The sequence below is a fragment of the Leopardus geoffroyi genome, chromosome E2 (assembly GCF_018350155.1).
Source record: "Leopardus geoffroyi isolate Oge1 chromosome E2, O.geoffroyi_Oge1_pat1.0, whole genome shotgun sequence".
In the NCBI taxonomy this organism is placed as follows: Eukaryota; Metazoa; Chordata; class Mammalia; order Carnivora; family Felidae; genus Leopardus; species Leopardus geoffroyi.
This window is the reverse complement of record NC_059335.1, coordinates 4,186,699-4,206,272: the sequence shown is the minus strand read 5'-3', so window position 1 is coordinate 4,206,272 and position 19,574 is coordinate 4,186,699. Positions and strand designations below refer to the sequence as shown.

Genomic DNA, 19,574 nt, shown 5'->3' with positions numbered 1-19,574 from the left:
CTCCCACATTTCAGCAGGTGCTTGAGCTTGGAGCTCCCGCCGCCGCCGCCGCCCTTGCCTCGGGCTCCTCGGCGCCCCTGCCCTCGGCTCTCCGCCCTGCCAGCCCGCTCCCCCTGGCGGAGCGGGCGCGCCCCGGGGTGCCGCTCCCTGCCCTGCGCTCCGCGCCTGGAGGTGCCTCGCCCCTCTCCTTGCCTCCTCGCAGTCTCCCCGTGGTTCAGTGCTCTCCCGAGTCTCCGGCTCCTCGCCCTTCTACCTGTTTGCCCCTGCAAGGCGGGATCCTGGTCCCCGCTACGTTCCTGGGGCCATGGCAGGCCTGGGCCCCGGCGGAGGCGATTCAGAGGGGGGACCCCGGCCCCTGTTTTGCAGAAAGGGGGCTCTGAGGCAGAAGGTGGTCCACGAAGTCAAGAGCCACAAGTTCACCGCCCGCTTCTTCAAGCAGCCAACCTTCTGCAGCCACTGCACCGACTTCATCTGGTGAGGGAAGGGGCTGGGGGCCTGAGGGAGGAGGCAACGAGGGATAGAGACTCCTGTCACCCCAGACCCGGAGTGCTCGGGAAGGAGAGGGCTGCAACGCTGGCTCCTGGTCCTAGGGGAGGAGGGAGCTGGGGCCCCGGACCCCTGGGTCTGAGGGAGGAGGGGCTGGGGCCCCGGACCCCTGGGTCTGAGGGAGGAGGGGCTGGGGCCCCGGACCCCTGGGTCTGAGGGAGGAGAGGCTGGGGACCCCGACCCCTGGGTCTGAGGGAGGAGGGGCTGAGTACTCGGACCCCAGGGTCTGACTGAGGAGGGGCTGGGGCCCCGGATTCCTGGTTCTGAGGGAGGAGGAGCTGGAGGCCTGGGTTCCTGGGTCTGAGAGAAGAAAGGCTGGGGGTCAGAATTTCTGGGTTCTAGTAAACGAGGCAGCTGGGGCTCGACTCCCGGGTCTTGCTACAGGAGGGAGAGTCAGACGCAGTTTGTCCGGCAGAGGTGGGAGGCCCAGGTACCCTTATCTGCACTGACCTCTGATCCTTGATCTTGCAGGGGCATTGGGAAACAGGGCCTGCAATGTCAAGGTAAGAGCTGGGGATCCGGACTCCTGGGACCCTCAGGAGGGTGGGGGCTGGGGACCCACAGCCCGGGAGGCTTGACACACGTGTTCTTTGGTCCCCAGAGAGGCGCGGGGGAGCCCGGGGCGGGGGGTGTGGCAAAGACACAGCCTGCGGTGGGGAGGGAGCTCTGACGGCGGGGCCACCGCGGAGGTGGTGCCGGGGGGCCCCTCCCTCGGCCGGCTCCAGGTGGGGACAGATATTTGGAGAATCTGTTGCCATGGGAACAGAGAGATTTGGAAAAGGGGAGCTGAAAGGGGGGGCTGGAGATGCGAAGTCAGAGCCCCCCCCCCCCTTCAAGCTGCTGTCGCCATGACAACACCAACAGTCCTAGGCAGGGGCAGGCCCGGGCGGGGTCACCAATGGGCGGGTGGGGGCCGGGCGGGGCTGGCAGTTCTGGGGGGCGGGAGAGGGGGGCGAGTCCTAAAGCACCAGCTGCCACTGCTGAGAACAGAGTGAGTCAGGGAGGGGGAGGCCTGCAATGGCGCCCCCAGACTCACTTCTGCCCAAGTTGCTGCTCTCTCCGTTCTATCAGAGGACATCTCTCTGTTTCTCCCTCCTCCTTGGCCTGCCTCTCTTCTTGCTTTCTTGTCTCTGTCGACGGGATCCTATTTTCTCTGTGTCCCTGTCTCTCTGTCGTCCTCACTCCGTCTCTACGTCTCTGTGTCTCCCTTTGGCTGTGTGTAGGCACTGGGTTCTCTCTGCTCTGTGATTCTCTCTTGCCTGTTTTTGGGTCCATCTATTGAATTTCTGTCTCCTGGTTTTTCTCCCCCATTCCATGTTGGGGTCTCTCCTTTGATTTGCTCTCTATTGAACTCTATTTTGGGGTCCCCCGTCTCAGGTTTTCTTTCTGTTGGAGTCTCCTTGTCTCTGATTTTCTGTCCATTAGGCTCACTCTCTGTCTCTGTGTCTCTATGATTCTCACCTTCAGTTTGCAGCTTTGTGGTTCATCGACGATGCCACGAATTTGTGACCTTCGAGTGTCCAGGCGCTGGGAAGGGCCCCCAGACGGATGTGAGTGCCCGGACACCTGATTCTTCCTCCTTGGGCCGCACCCCCGCCCTCACCCCCTCGGCGTCCGTCCCAATTTCTCCTGCTATTTTTAAGGCTGGGAGGGGAGGGGGGCTGGAGAGATAGGGGGAGCTAGTCTGGCCCAGATTCCCTGCCCTTGGCCTGGAAAGGGGAAATGAGAGGGGCTGAGACAGGCTGGGGACATAGGTGGGGGACAGAGAGGAGGCAGGTGTGAGGGGACCAAAGACCAACATTGGAGAGGGTGGGCTGTCATCCAGGGGTCAAGAGATTTTAAAAAAACAGAGAGTTGAGGGACAGACAACTATTGATGCAGATACAGATAAGACAGAATCACAGAAATGCAGAAAAAGATAATGATAGAGACCCAGACAGAGAGACTGAAACAGACAGACAGAGGATTGGAACAGAGACAGCAACGCAGGCGGAAGGAAAAGGCGAGCCACAGGGACTGAGAGAGACAGACAGAGACAAGAAACTCAGAGAGACAGGGCTGCAGATACCCAGAGAGAGAAGCTAGAATAGAAAATGGTAGATGTGGAGAATCGCTTAGAAGTTGCCAAGAGGGAGGCCCAGGGAGACCCTGCAATGCACATTCACACACATGTGCAGGTACAGATCCCTCATCACTCATGCACACACACGCACACATGTGCATATGCATATATCTATATCTATATCTATATCTATATCTATATCTATATCTATATCTATATCTATATCTATATCTATATCTATCCCATGAGCACACACATGTGCATTACAGGTCCCCCATGAACACACACAGATACACACACCTCTGTCTCCCTCCCTCCCCTTCACCCTTCACATCAGGGGGATGTTGGACCCACTTACAAGAACAGTGGATCCTATGGGCCCCTTCACTTTCTGTCTGGCTTGGGGGCTCTTCTCTTTGAGCCTCAATTTCCCCTCTATAAAATGGGGCTGAAGGTCTAGTGTTGACCAATAGACCTTTCTGCAACGATGGAAATGTTCTCTATGTCGTCCAATATGGCAGCCACCAGCCCTGCATAGCTGGCTAGAGGAGCACTTGAGAGGGGTCACTGTGACTGAGGAATGGAAATCTAAAATTCCATTTAATTTGAATTGATTTAAATTTATTTTTAAATTTTTTTCTTGTTTATTTATTTTGAAAGAGAGAACACATGCACATGTGAGGAAAGGAGGGGAAGAGAGAGAGGGGGAGAGAGAATCCCAAGCAGGCCTGCACTCTTAGTGCAGAGCCCGACATGAGGCCCTGAACCCATGAACTGAGACCATAACCTGAGCCGAAATCAAGAGTCAGACCTTAACCTAACCAACTGAACCATCCTGGCGCCCCGGATTGATTTAAATTTAAATAGCCACTTGTGGTTAGTGGCTATTGGGTGGGACAGCATTAATCTAGACATATCCAAGCTTGTGTTTTTTGGTTTTTAGTGTTTTTTTTTTTTGTTTTTAATGCTCATTTGTTTTTGAGAGAGAGAGAGAAAACGAGTGGGGGAGGGACAGAGAGAGGGAGAGAGAGAATCCAAAACAGGCTCCAGATTCTGAGCTGTCAGCACAGAGCCCAACGTGGGGCTCAAACCCACAAACCTGGAGATCATGACCAAGATCATGACCTGAACAGAAGTCAGGTACTCAACTGACTGAGCCACCCAGGCTTGTTTTGATAGTTCAACGAAGCCGAGTGACTTCAGAGTCTAGCCCAGCTTTTGACAGAGGGGTGGAGATAGTTTTATGATTAGCAGATGGAGAAAGAGACGGAATGAAAAATGGAGATAGACAAAGGGAGAGAGAGATCTACGGAAGTCCATGGGACATTTGCCAGCTGGTTAGGCAAAGAAAATTGAAGTTTGCATAGAGAATGTGATTTCACAGAACATATATTGAGCACCCCTTCAGTTCCTCATCTATAGAAGGGGCTGATGATCATGCCTGCCTTACAGGATTGCTTTGAGGACTAAATGAGTCGAGTATTTGGGACGGTACCTGATATATGACAAGAGACAATATATCCGTTATCATCCTTGTAGAATTATGACTATTTCCCATGAAGAAACAGAGGCAAAAACTGAGGAGGGGTCTTCCTCTATATCACTCCAGCTTTTTTTCCCTTCTTCTTCTTCTTCTCAATGCTTTTGATCTTGTTGTAAGTAACGTGGATCAAGGGCTAAGGAAATGGTGAAGGCTTGGCAAGCATGATTTCCTTTAGACCCCTTTCAGGGAGGCCTCATGGACCCATCTTATAGGGAGGATGGCTGGGTCTCTGCAAAGCGGTGGTGGCGGGGGGAGGGGGGGGGGTGGGGAGCCACAGAGCTGGATGGTGGGCAGAGTCAAAATGTGGACGCTAATCTATCTAATTGGAGCTGTGGTCCTGTCTCGTTTTTAGTAGTGATTTCACCTTGAGAATAATAAGGGCTTCTCCCTGTGGAGTGGTGGAGCCTGTGTGTCCCTGTCCGGTGTCCTGCTGAGGGCTGTTATGTTGACCATCACTTAGTGCAGCTGAGTTAGGGTCAGCTGAAGATCTTTAGAGGCCGGGAGCATTGAAAGAGATCACCGCACCTGAGTGTCATTCAAATTAGAGTCCCCACTAAGCTGCAAAGTAGGGGACACCTGAGTGGCTCAGTCAGTTAAGCATCTGACTCCTGATGTCGGCTCAGGTCATGATCTCACAGTTTGCGAGTTCGAGCCCCACGTTAGCCTCTGTACTGACAGTGTGGTACCTGCTTGGGATTCTCTCTCCCCCCTCTCCTCTGCCCCTCCCCTGCTTGCACACTCTCTCTTAAATAAACTTAAAAAAAAACCTGTAAAATAAAAGCTCGAGAATATCCTGAATTTTCACCTCGGATAACTCTTCTTTTTTTATGTTTATTTATTTTTAAGAGAGAGAGAGAGGTGAGCAGGGGAGGGGCAGAGAGAGAGGGAGACACAGAATCTGAAGCAGGCTCCAGGCTCTGAGCTGTCAGCACAGAGTCCGACATGGGGCTCAAACCCATGAGCCGAAATCAGATGCTTAACTGACCTAGCCACCGAGGTGCCCCATCACCTATGATAACTTTTGCATGCATTCCTAGAAAAAGACAAATACCAACTTGTTTAACACTCAGACATGGCCAGGGGTGGGGAAGGAATGTCTTACTGGTGTCCTAAATTCATGCTTAATTGCACTCTGGACATTTAGCATTGCTTCAAGATTTAGATTATTTCCACTGGGTAGAGGAGGACACTGAGGCTCAAAATTGGGCACTAACTTGCCCCAAATCACACAGCTGGTAAACGGCCTCGCCCTTATTTAAACCCAGGGCTATGTGAGGACCACAATAAAATCACTAATAGTAACCACAGCAGTAATAACCGTACTTAGCACATTTAACATGCCAGGCCCTGCTATGCAGTTTACATTTAATCTTTCTTCTTTTTTAATCATTATTATTTTAATTTTTAAAGTTTTATTTATCAAAGAGGGAGGGACAATGAGTGGGGGAGGAGCAGAGGAGAGAGGGAGACAGAGGATCCCAAAAGGGTCCCATGCTAACAGCAGAGAGCCTGACGAGGTGCTCGAACGCACAAACTGTGAGATCACAACCTGAGACAAGGTCAGATGCCTCACTGACTGAGCCACCCAGAAGCCCCCAAATTTATTATTTTTTAAAGTAATCTCTACACCCAATGTGGGACCCAGACTCACAACCCCCGAGATCAAGAGTCACATGTCTACCGACCCAGCCAGGCAGGCGCCCCGACACTTGGTCTTTCATTAACTGAGGGGTCCTTATAACGGAGAGGTTCTATTCCCCATTTCACAAGGGGCTCAGAGAAGGCAGATCAAGAGTGGGCAGACATTGACAGAGGCTGACAGTGAGGGATCTGGCGTTCATTGTGGCCCACAAGTGCTCGAAAATAGCTTTGGGGAGGGGGGTGGAGCATAGGGACTATGGGAAGATAGGAGCCGCCACCACCTCCACGTTCTGTTCAAATCCCACCTTGTTAGCGAAGCCCACCCTGATCACTCTATGCAAATTTAAACGCCCCCACCCCTGGCTGACCCTTGCCTGCTTCGTTTTTCTCCAGAGCACCTGTTACCATGCATCATACTTTTTCATTTATTCACAGTGTTTATTTTCTGTCTCCCTTCCCGAGAAAGTAAACTCCATGTGGACAGCAGTTTTTGTTTCTTTGTTCACGGCTGGTCCTGGCACCAAGAACAGTGCCTGGCACACAGCAGGCACTCAATAAATACTGTAGCGTGAATGAGTGAGGAGGAGCAGGACTGGGAGAGCAAGGCGGAAGGAGGAAGCGTTCAAAGGGCTTCTCTCTCTCTCTCTCTCTCTCTCCTTACCCCCTCTGATGTCTCCCCTCGGCCCCCAGGACCCCCGGAACAAGCACAAGTTCCGTCTGCACAGCTACAGCAGCCCCACCTTCTGCGACCACTGTGGCTCCCTTCTTTATGGGCTGGTGCACCAGGGCATGAAATGCTCCTGTGAGTAGTCCACGCTTGCTGCTCCTGGCCGAACCTAGCGCTCCGGGGGGGGGGGGGGGGGGGGGTCAAAGCACAGTGTCTGGGTTCCGGGTAGGGCCGGGGGACGGAGTCTGGAGTTGGGGGGCGGCCAGAAGTGCCACCTCCCGTGTTGTCCCCCCCTCCCCTCCCCCAGGCTGCGAAATGAACGTGCACCGCCGCTGTGTGCGCAGCGTGCCCTCTCTGTGCGGGGTGGACCACACGGAGCGCCGAGGGCGCCTGCAGCTAGAGATCCGAGCACCCACGGCGGATGAGATCCACGTCACAGGTGAGGCCCCGCCCCTCTGTCCGGTCCCTCCCCTTCTACCCCCGCCGGAAGGGAAGGGTGCACCTGAGCGGCCCACCCAGCCGAACCGGAAGGTCCCGCCCACAATCCTGACCCCCCGTCTGCAAAGGCTGAGCGCCACCCAGCCACGCCCCTTCCAACCTGTAGCCTGGACTCTAGCCTTGACTTGTGACTTTCAGGGCCATTTTTTTAAATTAATTAATTAATTTTATTTTTTTTTAAATGTTTTAATGTTTATTCATTTTTGAGAGAGAGAGACAGAGCATGAGCGGAGGGGGAGGGGAAGAGAGAGAGGGAGACACAGAATCTGAAGCAGGCTCCAGGCTCTGAGCTGTCAGCACAGGGCCCTACACGGGGCTCAAATTCACCAACTGTGACATCATGACCTGACCCAAAGTCGGATGTCCAACGGACTGAGCCACCCAGGTGCCCCTTTTAAAAAAATTTTTAAATGTTTAATTTTGAGACACAGAGAGAGAGAGAGAGAAAGGGCAAGCGGGGGAGAGACAGAGAGAGGGAGACACAGAATCCGAAGCAGGCTCCAGGCTCTGAGCCATCAGCACAGAGCCCGATGCGGGTCTCAAACTCACAGACTGTGAGATCATGACCTGAGCCGAAGTCAGACGCTCAACCAACTGAGCCACCCAGGCGCCCCTTTCAGGGCCTCTTAATGGCCATTTTAGATCAAGGTCCTTGGGAGTGGGGGATGAGAGAAAACCTGGTTCCGAGGGAGGCTTGGGACTACTATGGGTGATGTGGCCAGGGTCCTCACTCTGGGGTCCTAAGGGAGGAGGGGGCTTTGGGTCCGATTTCTGGGTCCCTGGCTGAGGAAAGGGCTTTATGCCTCATCTTCTGGATACCTGGGTCAGGAGAAAGGCTGAGCGCTTGGATTTGGGATTGCCACTGGGGAAAACTCCGGGGCCTCTTCCTGGATCTCTAACCCAGCCTACACCCCTTCACTTCCTCTCTCAGTTGGCGAGGCCCGTAACCTTATCCCAATGGACCCCAATGGTCTGTCTGACCCCTACGTGAAGCTGAAGCTCATCCCAGACCCTCGGAACTTGACAAAGCAAAAGACCCGGACCGTGAAAGCCACACTAAACCCTGTGTGGAACGAGACCTTTGTGTTGTGAGCTTCGGGTGCAGGGGATGCTGTGATGACTGACAGAGAATGATCGGAGGATCCTGGTGGCCCACAAGACCCCAGAGAGCAAAGTGTGGGAGGTGTTAGGATAGGGGGATCCCAAAAAAAGGCGGTGGGAGAGGGAAGAGAGTGGCTGAGGGAGAGGGCTGGAGTTGGAGAAGCAGAGAGACAGATATCTGTGCATTTAATCTCCATCAAAGCCCACTACTTTAGAGTGAAACAGAGATGGGGGGGGGGTGCTCAGAAGAAGGCACAAACCCAAAGAGACAGAATGGGGAGTGGGTGTGAGCAGGGGAGGGTGGCAGGAATAGAAAGAGAAGCCAATCAACAGAAAGACAGAAGGACAGAGACCTAGAGGAAGGAGGGGGGCACAGAGACTCAGGAGAGAGATCTGGAGAGAAAAGACAGGACACAGGGATGGGAAGGAGCCAAGAATGTGGGAGGACCGGAGAGAGACTGAGAGCTGTCTACATGTACTCAAGGTCCTGATATTGGGGGAGACCCCCTTCGTGGAGGATCAGAGACGACAGGACACTTTAGAGAGCAGGAACAGACCCCAGCTCGCCCCAGAAGGGCTTGCCTGCTCCACCAGCACCAGGGATGGGGAGCAGAGGCAGCGGGGAGCTGGACCCTCACTCCACCGCCCCCTTCCCGCAGCAACCTGAAGCCGGGAGACGTGGAGCGCAGGCTTAGCGTGGAGGTGTGGGACTGGGACCGGACTTCCCGCAACGATTTCATGGGCGCCATGTCCTTTGGGGTCTCGGAGCTGCTCAAGGCGCCGGTGGACGGCTGGTGAGGGCAGGGCAGGGGCGGAGGCTGTGCCTTGGCCTGTCCATCTCTGTGTACAGTCTGTCTCCTCGGGCCACCCTCATTCTGCCTCCCTGCACTTCTCCCTCCCTTGTCCCCGTCCCTCTCCCCTCCTCCTCCCTTCCTGTGTCCCCCACTCCATGTCTCTCTCGTCTCTCCCACTCTCTCCATCTCCGTGTCTTTCTCTCTGTGTCTCTTTCCCCCCTCTGATACCTCTGCCTCTCCCGCGGGTGCCTCCCTTCTGCCCCGACTCCTGCCCCACTCTGGTCTCCTTCTGTATGTCAGGTACAAGTTACTGAACCAGGAGGAGGGCGAATATTACAATGTGCCAGTGGCTGATGCTGACAACTGCAGCCTCCTCCAGAAGTTTGAGGTACTCAGGCCCCACTTCTCCCAGGGGGAGCCCAGCCCTGCCGCCCACAGTTCAGAGCTGCCCCCTCCCTGCACCCACTGGTTGCCCACTGGTCCTGGGACTACAATTCCCAGAAGACCCTGGCACTCCCTTCCCCCTGCTTTTCTAGGGGACTCCTGCCCCAGGGTATGATGGGAATTAGAGTTCCTATCCATCCCCTTGGCTTGGGGGGTTGGAGTCCCCACCCCCTGCTCTAGGGCATCCTCCTCCCTCTCTCGGGGCTCTGACTCTGGCTTTCTCCTCCACCCCCTCTCCCCGCAGGCCTGTAACTACCCCCTGGAACTGTACGAGGTGCGTGGAGCTCAGGCCTGGAATGGAGACATTTTCATCCCTTGTGGTCTACGTCTGTCTCCCCATGTCTTCTCCCTCCCCTGGTATCAGTTTTCATGCCCACACACGCGGGATGAGCACAGGTTTGGAGGTGGTCTTGTGCTTGTTGAGTAAACCTAGCATTCCAGAGGTGAATCTGACCCTTAACCAAATCCCCAAGGTGGAGACACAGTCACAGATACTTAAATTCCAGGATGATGTAGTGCATTAGAGGTAGATTACACCCCCTCCCCCCCCAGGAGCCTGGAGGAGACACTCACCCAGCCTGGGGGGAAGGTGCTGGGGGAGGGTGAATCCCTGAGGAGGTGACTGCTGAACTGAACTTTGAGTTTTTCTATTTCTCACAGTGGCCTTTCTCTCCTCCATTCATTTTCTCACTCTCTCAACACCTATTCCCTGTTAGCCAAACCCTGTTCTGGGCATAGAATCAGTCCATTCCCTGGGGAGCTCCGATTTCAAAGTAGGAGAAAGTGACAGATGGAGACATTCTCCTGGAAGGAAGATGTTTGGTAATAGAGATAGTAGTCTCGGGCACTAGGGAGAATTGGAAGCACCTGACTCAGCCTGGGAGCGCCAGAGAAAGCTTCCTAGGGAGGGGAGCCCCAGAGGAAGTGCAAGGAGAGGGAGACCATATTTCCAGGCTGAAGGCTAGAAATCCTTCCAGGCAGCAGGAAGAGCAGGCCTGTGGTGGGAGCAGGTGAGGCGTGTCTGTAGCACCACGAGGACAGTGGGGCTGAAGGGGGGAGAGAGTGGGAAGAAGTAGGACTTTAAGGCAGAGAGGGAAGGAGCGTGCCTTGTCCTTCACTGGAAGGATTTTGTCTTAAACCGGTGGGCCGTGGGAGCATCGAAGGTGGCCTAGGATGGTTTAGGTCGGAACAAGACAAATGCTGTTTGTAGAGAATGGGTGGTGGAGGCAAAGGGGGGAAGAGGGAGGAGGCTCTGTGGAGGCTCAGGTGGGAGGAGCGGTAAAGGTGTTCAGGTGCTGGGTGATGCTGAAGATGCAAAAAGGGGGGAGACACAGTCTCTGGCTTTAATGGATTTTGATTTCTGGCTCTGCTGCTTATTTGCTGTGTGACTTTGGGCAAGTTATTTAGTGTCTCTGTGCCAACTTTCTCTTCTCTAAAATGGCGCATGGTGGTGATAACAGGGTTATCTAACAGCATAGAGTGATCTGTCTGAGTGTTAGTTAAATGATAAACTCTCCAGGTTATGGAAAATCAGCACAAGTTCTAAAGCCAAGGAGGGGGGGGCAGAGACAGTTTTCCCTTTTCTCTCCCTCTCTTCTCATCCCTTTCGTTCTTGGCTGCTGTCTCTCTTAGAGACATCTCCTTGTCCCCATCTGGGGTCTGACTACCTTCGGATCTCTCTCCTTTCTCACAGCGGGTGCGGATGGGTCCCTCTTCCTCTCCCATCCCCTCCCCATCCCCTAGTCCCACGGACTCCAAACGCTGTTTCTTTGGGACAAGCCCTGGACGTCTGCACATCTCCGACTTCAGCTTCCTCATGGTTCTAGGAAAAGGCAGCTTTGGGAAGGTTGGATTCCTGGGGCTCTGGGGGAAGGGGAAGATGTCTGGGGAAAGATCAGATTTCTGGTCCTTAGGAAGGAGGTACATGGGGAGGGACACTAGACTACTGAGCCCCCCAGAGGGGGGTCAGTGGGACACCTGAGTGCCTCTGAGAGGACAGGCATAAAGATTCTGATGCTTTCCCTGAGGGAGTGGTCAGCAAAACCAGGGTGCCCAGTCCCTGAGAGAGAGGGGGAGGACCTGGGATTTCATTTCTTTGTGTCTCTGAAGGGGGAGGGCAGCGACCCCATCATGGACTGGGCCTTTTGGGGCCTCTGTCGCTAGGTGATGCTGGCTGAGCGCAGGGGCTCTGATGAGCTCTACGCCATCAAGATCCTGAAGAAAGACGTGATTGTCCAGGATGATGATGTGGACTGCACCCTGGTGGAGAAGCGCGTGCTGGCCCTGGGGGGCCGAGGCCCGGGAGGCCGGCCCCACTTTCTCACCCAGCTGCACTCCACCTTCCAGACCCCGGTGAGGAAGGAGGGGGCAGAGTCCGGCTCAGGTCGAGCTGTCTGCTCTGGGATTCTGAGTTTACAGGCAAAAAGAACCTTCCCCGCCCCGCCCACTCTGACTGGGCGTGGCCAGATGGGTGGGATCCTGACTAGGCGGGACCTGAGCCAGCTTGGTCTTGAGTGGGTGGGTTTTTTCTTTTCTTTCTTTCTTTTTTTTTTTTTTGAGTGAAGGATTTTTGAGTAAAGGAGTGCGTGAGTGGTGTGCCAATAGCTGCGTGCTAAGTAATGTGGTCGTCATTCTTGGATTCTGAGTAAATGTCTCATCAGAAATGGTGCGCGTCCCGAAGATTGAGGAATGGGACAAGTCAGAACCTTCAGAGGTTTTTGTTTGTTTGTTTTTAATTTTTTATGCTTATTTATTTCTGAGACAGAGACAGAGCATGAGTGGGAGAGGGGCAGAGAGAGAGAGGGAGACACAGAATCCAAAGCAAGCTCCAGGCTCTGAGCTGTCAGCACAGAGCCGGATGCAGGGCTCAAACTCACAAACCGTGAGATCATGACCTGAGCCAAAGTCAGACACACAACCGACTGAGTCACCCAGACGTCCCAGAAACCGTCAGAGGTTTGAGAAGGCATGACTGCTTCAAAAAACCTCTGGATGGGCACAGTTAGATTCCTGGATTAAAAAAAAAAAAAAGAAAGAAAAAAGAAATTAGTATCCATTGCAAGTGAGGCCTGAAAAAAAAATCTTTGGTTCCTAGCAGGTGGTCAGGATTGCTTTTGTGTGTGAGTAGCTATGGAAAGAGGTTTTGGTATCCTTAGGATTTCCAGGGAATGGTGGGCCTCAGCCTTCAATTCTAAGAGGGCGGGACCAGTTCGGAGTAATAGGGGATATGGCAGGTTGAGATTCTGAGCTGGCTGGGTTAGAATCAATGGGGCCTCCCAGTTCTGATTGGGTGGATCTGGAGCCTTCCAAGTTTGTCTCGAGTGGGCAGGAATGGATGTATCCTACCCCCTCTAAGCACCAGTACCCCGCCTCTCCGGCAGGACCGTCTGTATTTTGTGATGGAGTATGTCACCGGGGGCGACCTGATGTACCACATCCAGCAATTGGGCAAGTTTAAGGAGCCCCATGCAGCGTGAGTCTCAGCTGAGAGAGGAGGGGTGGGGCGAGGGGGACCCCAGCCTTTGAGCTTCTAACTCCCACCTCCTTCTCTAGGTTCTACGCAGCAGAAATCGCCATCGGCCTCTTCTTCCTTCACAATCAGGGCATCATCTACCGGTGAGCAGTCTGGGCCTTTCAGTGGAGGCAGTCAGGCCCCCAGAGGGAAAGGGATCAAACATACAGCTCTAGGGGCTCCTGGCTGGCTCAGTGCATAGAGCATGCGACTCTTGATCTCGGCATCCTGAGTTCAAGTCCCACGTTGGGCCTAGAGCTTACTTGAAAAACAAAACAAAGGGGTGCCTGGGTGGCTCACTCGGTTGAACATCTGACTCTTGATTTCGACTCAGGTCATGATCCCAGGGTTGTGGGATTGAGCCCTGAATTGGGCTCTGCGTTGATCGTGGAGCCTGCTTGGGATTCTTTCTTTCTCTCTGCCTCTCTTCTCTGCTCACGCATGTGCGTGCTCTCTCTCTAAAATAAACAAAAACAAAACAAAGATCAAAACCTTGTAACTCCAGCCCATTGAACGCTACCCTTCCTTCAATGCCTATCCATCCAACCCCCTACCCCCAGGGACCTGAAATTAGACAACGTGATGCTGGATGCTGAAGGACACATCAAAATCACTGACTTTGGCATGTGTAAGGAGAACGTCTTCCCTGGGACCACCACCCGCACCTTCTGTGGGACCCCAGACTACATAGCCCCTGAGGTAACCCTCCCTTGGCTGTCCTTGGTGCTGCACAAGTTCGCCAAGTGGGTATGGCCAGTTGTCTAACATTCAGAATGTCGGGGGGCTGACCCTGGGGTCTTTTTTTTTTAATGTTTATTTTTGAGAGAGAGAGAGAGAGAGAGAGAGAGAGAGAGAGAGAGAAGAGAGAGAGAGGGCGAGTGGAGGAGGGGCAGAGAAAGGGGAGACACAGAATCGGAAGTAGGCTCCAGGCTCTGAACTGTCAGCATAGAGCCTGACTCAGGGCTCTAACTTACAAACCATGAGATCATGACCTGAGCCAAAATCAGCTGCTTAACCAACTGAGCCACCCAAGTACCCCCTGACCCTGGGGTCTTTGCATGAGTCATGGGTGATCGAACAGCAAACAGAGCAGAAAGGCCTGTGTGTCAGCATTCCAAGTGGGCAGAGCTGGGTGTCTAAACAGGCTAAGTGGGCAGAGAGTTGGGTGAGTGTTCTAAAAGAGTGGAACCCTCTCTACTGGTAACAATTCTCAGACAATAGCACCTGTTACAGGACTATTCTAAGAAGGTGTACTCTTGAGTGGGTGGGGCCTGTGTCTCTCCACCACCTCCCCCACCCCCAGCCCTAAGCATTTCCTGAATATTTCAGGTGGGTGGAATATACTCTAACTTTTTGTTAAAGGGGTGGAGCTAATGATCTGACTGTATGTAAGTAGATAGAGTGTCCTGAGTTTTCTCAGTGGAAGGAGGAAGTGTCATCCTTAATCTTTCTGGGTGATTCAATGCTAATGCCCAAATAATGTCAATGGTTTCAAAACATGGCTGGGAATCAGAATCACCCGTGGAGATTTTGAAATATACGCACATATTACTGACTCTCACTCTGGTCTATTGAGGCTGGAATTCTTTAGGGCTAGGGAACAGCCCCCTAGGTGAATCTTAAATGCATCCAGATTTAAGAATCTCTGGTGTCTGAAATTTAGCCCTCATGCACCTGTTATTGTAAGGAGAGGGTCTAGTTACCAGAATATTTTGGCTGGGTGGAACTTTTGACTTGGTCCTTAGATAATCTTCATATTTGGGACCAAAGGAACATTCTAAGTAGGAAAATTTTGTTTCTGAATTTTCCAAAAAGATGGAACTGAAGTGTTCTGAGTGGGAAGAGTTTGTGTTGACAACACTTAGTGTGGGTAGGGTTCTCTGGGGGTGAGGCTAGAGGGGGTCTTAGGCTTCTTAAAGCACAAACCATGATACCTTGCCTTCCATCCTCTCTCACCAGATCATTGCCTACCAACCCTATGGAAAGTCTGTCGATTGGTGGTCCTTTGGGGTTCTGTTGTATGAGATGTTGGCAGGACAGGTAAGGGAAGCTGGGGACAGGCTGGCCTGCCTAAAGGCAACACAGCGGGGGATGCCACCTGTTACAAGGCCTTTATCTTAAAGGAGCAGGGTAGGAAGTGGTGTCTGTCATCTAAGGAGGGGTGCTAAGCAGTTGGGAACATCACGCCTGGATAGCGCTGTCCTTGGTCCTGAAGTATTATTTTCCCATAGGCCTGGGGTTCTTTTTTTTTTCTTTTTAATTTTTTTTTAACGTTTATTTATTTTTGAGACAGAGAGAGACAGAGCATGAACGGGGAAGGGGCAGAGAGACAGGGAGACACAGAATCGGAAACAGGCTCCAGGCTCTGAGCCATCAGCCCAGAGCCCGACGCGGGGCTCGAACTCACAGACCGTGAGATCGTGACCTGAGCTGAAGTCAGACACTTAACCAACTGAGCCACCCAGGCGCCCCGGCCTGGGGTTCTTTAAATTCGTTTTTTTTTTTTTTTAATCTTTATTTTTGAGGGAGAGAGAGACAGAGTGCAAGCAGAGGAGGAACAGAGAGAAAGACACAGAATCCGAAGCAGGCTCCAGGCTCTGAGTTGTCAGCACAGAGCCCAACAGGGGGCTCGAACCCACGAACTGTGACATTATGACCTAAGCCAAAGTCGGATGCTTAACCGACTAAGCCACCCAGGCACCCCAGGCCTGGGGTTCTTTAAACGTTTTTCGTTTTTTGTGTTTTTTTTTTTTTTTTTTTTTTTTTGGTGACAAGGACCCCATCTCAGAACAACGTGTTTAATTTTTTTTTAATGTTTATTTATTTTTGAGAGAGAGAAACAGAGCACGAGTGGGGGAGGGGCAGAGAGCAAGGGAGACACAAAATCTGAAGCAGGGGCTTTGAACTCAAGAACCGTGAGATTATGACCTGAGCCAAAGTTGGATGCTCAATTGACTGAGCCACCCAGGCACCCCAGAATAATGTGTTTAAATCTATGAAATAAAATAATAGGATTACAAAGGAAATCAATCATATTGAAATATGGTTATCAAAACTTTAAAATTTTGATTTAACTTAGTTCAGCCAACTAAATACATTTAATTTAAATGTATACAGTTGCCTAAATATTACACATAGGGATGTGGATGTATATGTGATTTCCTATTCATGAATTAAATAGTGATATCTCATGGCGATGGGAAGTAAATAGGCAAGTCTACCAGTAATCTTGAAGTTGAGATGACTAATATTTTGAGATATCTGCAACTCTACTGTGATAAGAAATTATCTGTGATTCCTGTTGGTGATGAAGTCATAAGTACTACTGTTGTGGTTTTTGCCCACCATTCATAACTGAAGGGAATGAGAAATTGCAGTTAGTGATTTTTAAAAATAAAGATAAGCTTTTTTTTCCTATTCAAGCTCATGGGCCCCTTCAGTTGCACAAACAGACTTCCTAGACCCCACATTAAGAATCCTTGCCTTGCTTTTGTGTCTCCTAATTCCAGAAGACTGGAGGCCACTCATCCAACCAGGAGAATGTTTTTACAGTTTTCCTGCACTTTTTCCTGTCTTCTATTTAAATGACATATTGTCTAATTAACACCCTGCTGATTTTGCATAGCAGAGAAAGACAGAACAGCAAAGAGGTGCAGAGAGCTGAGATAGGAAACAAGGTCCATTTGAGATAGGAAACAAGAGTCTGAGAGGAAGGGAGAGAATGCTTTGGTGGTTTGGTCGAAATTTTCCCCAGGATGTTGGAGGGGGGTGTTCATGTTCACGGTGGGTGCTGAGGGTTTGCAAGGTGGGGCAAGGCAGTCTGTCAAGTCCTGACACATTCTCCTCTCTCTTTCCTCAGCCCCCTTTCGATGGGGAGGATGAGGAAGAGCTGTTTCAGGCTATCATGGAACAAACCGTCACTTACCCCAAGTCGCTTTCCCGGGAAGCTGTGGCCATCTGCAAGGGGGTAAGAACCCCCTGACCCCCAGATTCTCCACACAACCCATTCGCCCCGCCGCCACCATCCAGGGTTGCCCAGGCAGTGTCCCTGTGCACATTAGAAAAGTATAATACAGAGATTTTGTTAGAACATTAATTACTGACTGCCGTGCTGTCACCTCCTGTCCCATGATGGCCTCTGTCTCCTTCTCTGCTGCACCCACCCCTCAGCTCACTGCAGGGAGTGCTGGAAGGCCAGGGCCTGCCTCTGCAAGGGGGTGGATCAGGTCAACCTGACTCCTGCCACTTTCCCTCCGGGGATCTTGGGCAAGCCACCGACACTCTGGGAGCCTGTCTCCTCTCTTGGGGTTATGGAGCTAATGCAGGATAAGGAGCCTAGCCTATGGCAGCTTTTCCAAGAACATTAGCACACTTGTGTTTCTGGCTCCTGTCTCCATTCTCTCTGACTCTCACTCTCTGGGTTCTGTCTCCTATCTCTGCCTCCATCTACGTTTGATGGGGCCTCATGTGTCACTACCATTTCTCTGTGTCCCTTGGGCTCTCTGTCAACCCCTTGCATCTGTGTCGCCCTCTCTCTGGGCATCTCTTACCCACTTACCCCCGACTGCCATACACACACACACACACACACACACACACACACACACTGGGTCCTTCTCTCTCTGGAACTCTCCTCCTCTCTGAGTCTCTGCCTTCATATTGTGTCTTTATCCTCTCTGGGGTTTTGTCTCATGGATCTCCACCCTTCTCTCTTTCCGCATTATCTGCCCCCCCCCCCATCTGCTTTATCTCCCACCTTCTCTGGGTCTCTGCACTCCCCCTGGGTCTCTATCTCTCCCCCCCCCCCCCCCACACTCTCTATGCTGTGTCTCTGTTCTGCTGTTTTTGCTTTTCTGCCTTTCTCGTTCCCTGTGCCTCCCTGTCCGGGACCCTGTCTGTCTGTCTGTCTCTGTGTTTTCCACAGTTCCTAACTAAGCACCCAGCGAAACGCCTGGGCTCGGGGCCGGACGGGGAGCCCGCCATCCGTGCTCATGGCTTTTTCCGCTGGATGGACTGGGAGCGGCTGGAACGACTGGAGATCGCACCTCCGTTCAGACCCCGTCCGGTTAGCCACCTTGCGGGAACCCTGGTCCCTGGGGATGGGGGACCCAGGAGCTCCCATTCCCATATGTAGAGGTGGGGTGGGGCTCCCTCTGCGGAGACGCCCCAACGGGAGATGCAGAGCCCACGGAGGATGCGCTGATTCCAGAGGAGACAGGACATGGTCACAGGGGACACAGAGGGACACCAAGGAGCAGACGGAATTTCATCTTTCCCTCCTCGTGCTCCCCACAGTGTGGACGCAGCGGCGAGAACTTCGACAAGTTCTTTACGCGGGCGGCGCCAGCGTTGACCCCCCCAGACCGCCTGGTTCTGGCCAGCATCGACCAGGCCGATTTCCAAGGCTTCACCTACGTGAACCCGGATTTCGTGCACCCCGACGCCCGCAGCCCCGTCAGCCCGCCGCCGGTGCCAGTCATGTAATCTCACCTGCCACCACTAGGTGTCCCCATTGCTCCCTCCCCGCACCAGTCTTACACCTCCCCCCCAACCCCCACCTCCACCCCCTTTCCGATTTAGATCTTGCTCCCCAGCATTCTGGCCTCTGCCCCGTGGGTGCTAGATGCCCCTCCCAAGCGTTCCTGGCATTCTAAGCTCCATACAGTCTCTGGAGCCTCACTGTGTTCTAGACTCTGCTGTGCTGAGCCCGGGATTCTCACCCACCTTGGTGTTCTGGACTCTGCGCTACCAGAACCTTCACCACGGTCCCAACTCCGTGGGGTTCTAGACTCCGTGTTGGTAGAATCTCTGTCTCTCCTTTTTTTTTTTTTTTTTTTCTTCTCCTTTCTTTCTGGGAAATAGTCTCATGGGGTGGGCTGTTCTAGACTTGGATTCTAGAACAACCCTTCACCTCTGACCTGCCCCCCACTCCCCCCACCAACGACGTCCACCCCATTCTGGAGTGAGTGGGAGGCTGTGCCCCCACGCTCCCGTGCGCCTCGTCCACACTCTAGGGATTCCTGGGATGGATGAAGGAATCCCTACCCCCAGCTGTTCTCAATCAGCTTTTGTTCTAGACGCCCCTACCCCGAACCCGTCACTGCTCGCCTGCCAGGTGCATGGCTCCAGTCCTGCTCGGAACCTCCTCCACCTCCCCTCCCTCTTCCCCTCCCCCCCACTTCCCGTGCCTGCCACTCTGGGGGGGGGGGGCTCTGTCCTCCTCCCCCTGCCCACTGCCCTCTTCTTTGGCTCTCTCGCCCGGCCACAGCTGCTGGAGAATAAATTTGGGATGCTGATGCTGGGTGTTGGGATGTTTTCTTCTAAAGCTTGAAGAAGGAAGGGGGGCGGGGTGTGGAGGTGGGACAACGTACACGGAAACGCGCGCGCGCGCGCTCACACTCATATACAGGCTGGGGGTGGGGCGGCAGAGAGAGGGAAAGCAGAGAGACCCATAAAGTGGGCAGAACAGACCCACAGCGGGAGAGGGAAAGAGCAGCGACCGGGGGTGGGGGTTGGGGGGCGCGAGGGCCCAAAGTGGGCACATGCACAAGGAGGTAGGAATGGACACGCAGACCACTGGGGATGCCCGGTGGAGCCCGCCCCCCGCCCCAGCACAGACACAAACATTCACATACTCACCCAGAGCGACACATACGCTCACAGACACACTGAAACCCAGAGTCTGGCGCGGCGCGGGGGACGGGGGTGGGGGTGGGGGGAAGCAGTCCTGAGCGGGGAGATGACAGGCCAGCCTCCCGTTGAGGGGT

The 19,574-nt window shown here is 53.2% G+C and overlaps 1 protein-coding gene across 2 annotated transcripts; it reads left to right on the top strand.

The window, feature by feature from the left end:
• The first annotated feature begins 10 nt into the window (after nucleotides 1-10).
• On the top strand, nucleotides 11-19,103 carry PRKCG (protein kinase C gamma). Of its 2 annotated transcripts, XM_045441618.1 has the most exons (18): nucleotides 11-474; nucleotides 1,018-1,049; nucleotides 2,014-2,096; nucleotides 6,483-6,594; nucleotides 6,767-6,898; nucleotides 7,889-8,045; nucleotides 8,718-8,852; nucleotides 9,153-9,240; nucleotides 9,541-9,570; nucleotides 10,990-11,142; nucleotides 11,460-11,648; nucleotides 12,677-12,768; nucleotides 12,849-12,911; nucleotides 13,368-13,506; nucleotides 14,767-14,847; nucleotides 16,667-16,774; nucleotides 17,732-17,872; nucleotides 18,103-19,103. In XM_045441618.1, the coding sequence occupies exons 1-18, from the start codon at nucleotides 305-307 to the stop codon at nucleotides 18,289-18,291; spliced, it is 2,094 nt and encodes a 697-aa protein (XP_045297574.1). In that variant the 5' UTR covers nucleotides 11-304; the 3' UTR covers nucleotides 18,292-19,103. The 2 variants fall into 2 exon arrangements, with proteins under 2 accessions (XP_045297574.1, XP_045297575.1); XM_045441619.1 differs by lacking the exon at nucleotides 10,990-11,142.
• Nucleotides 19,104-19,574: the final 471 nt, after the last annotated feature.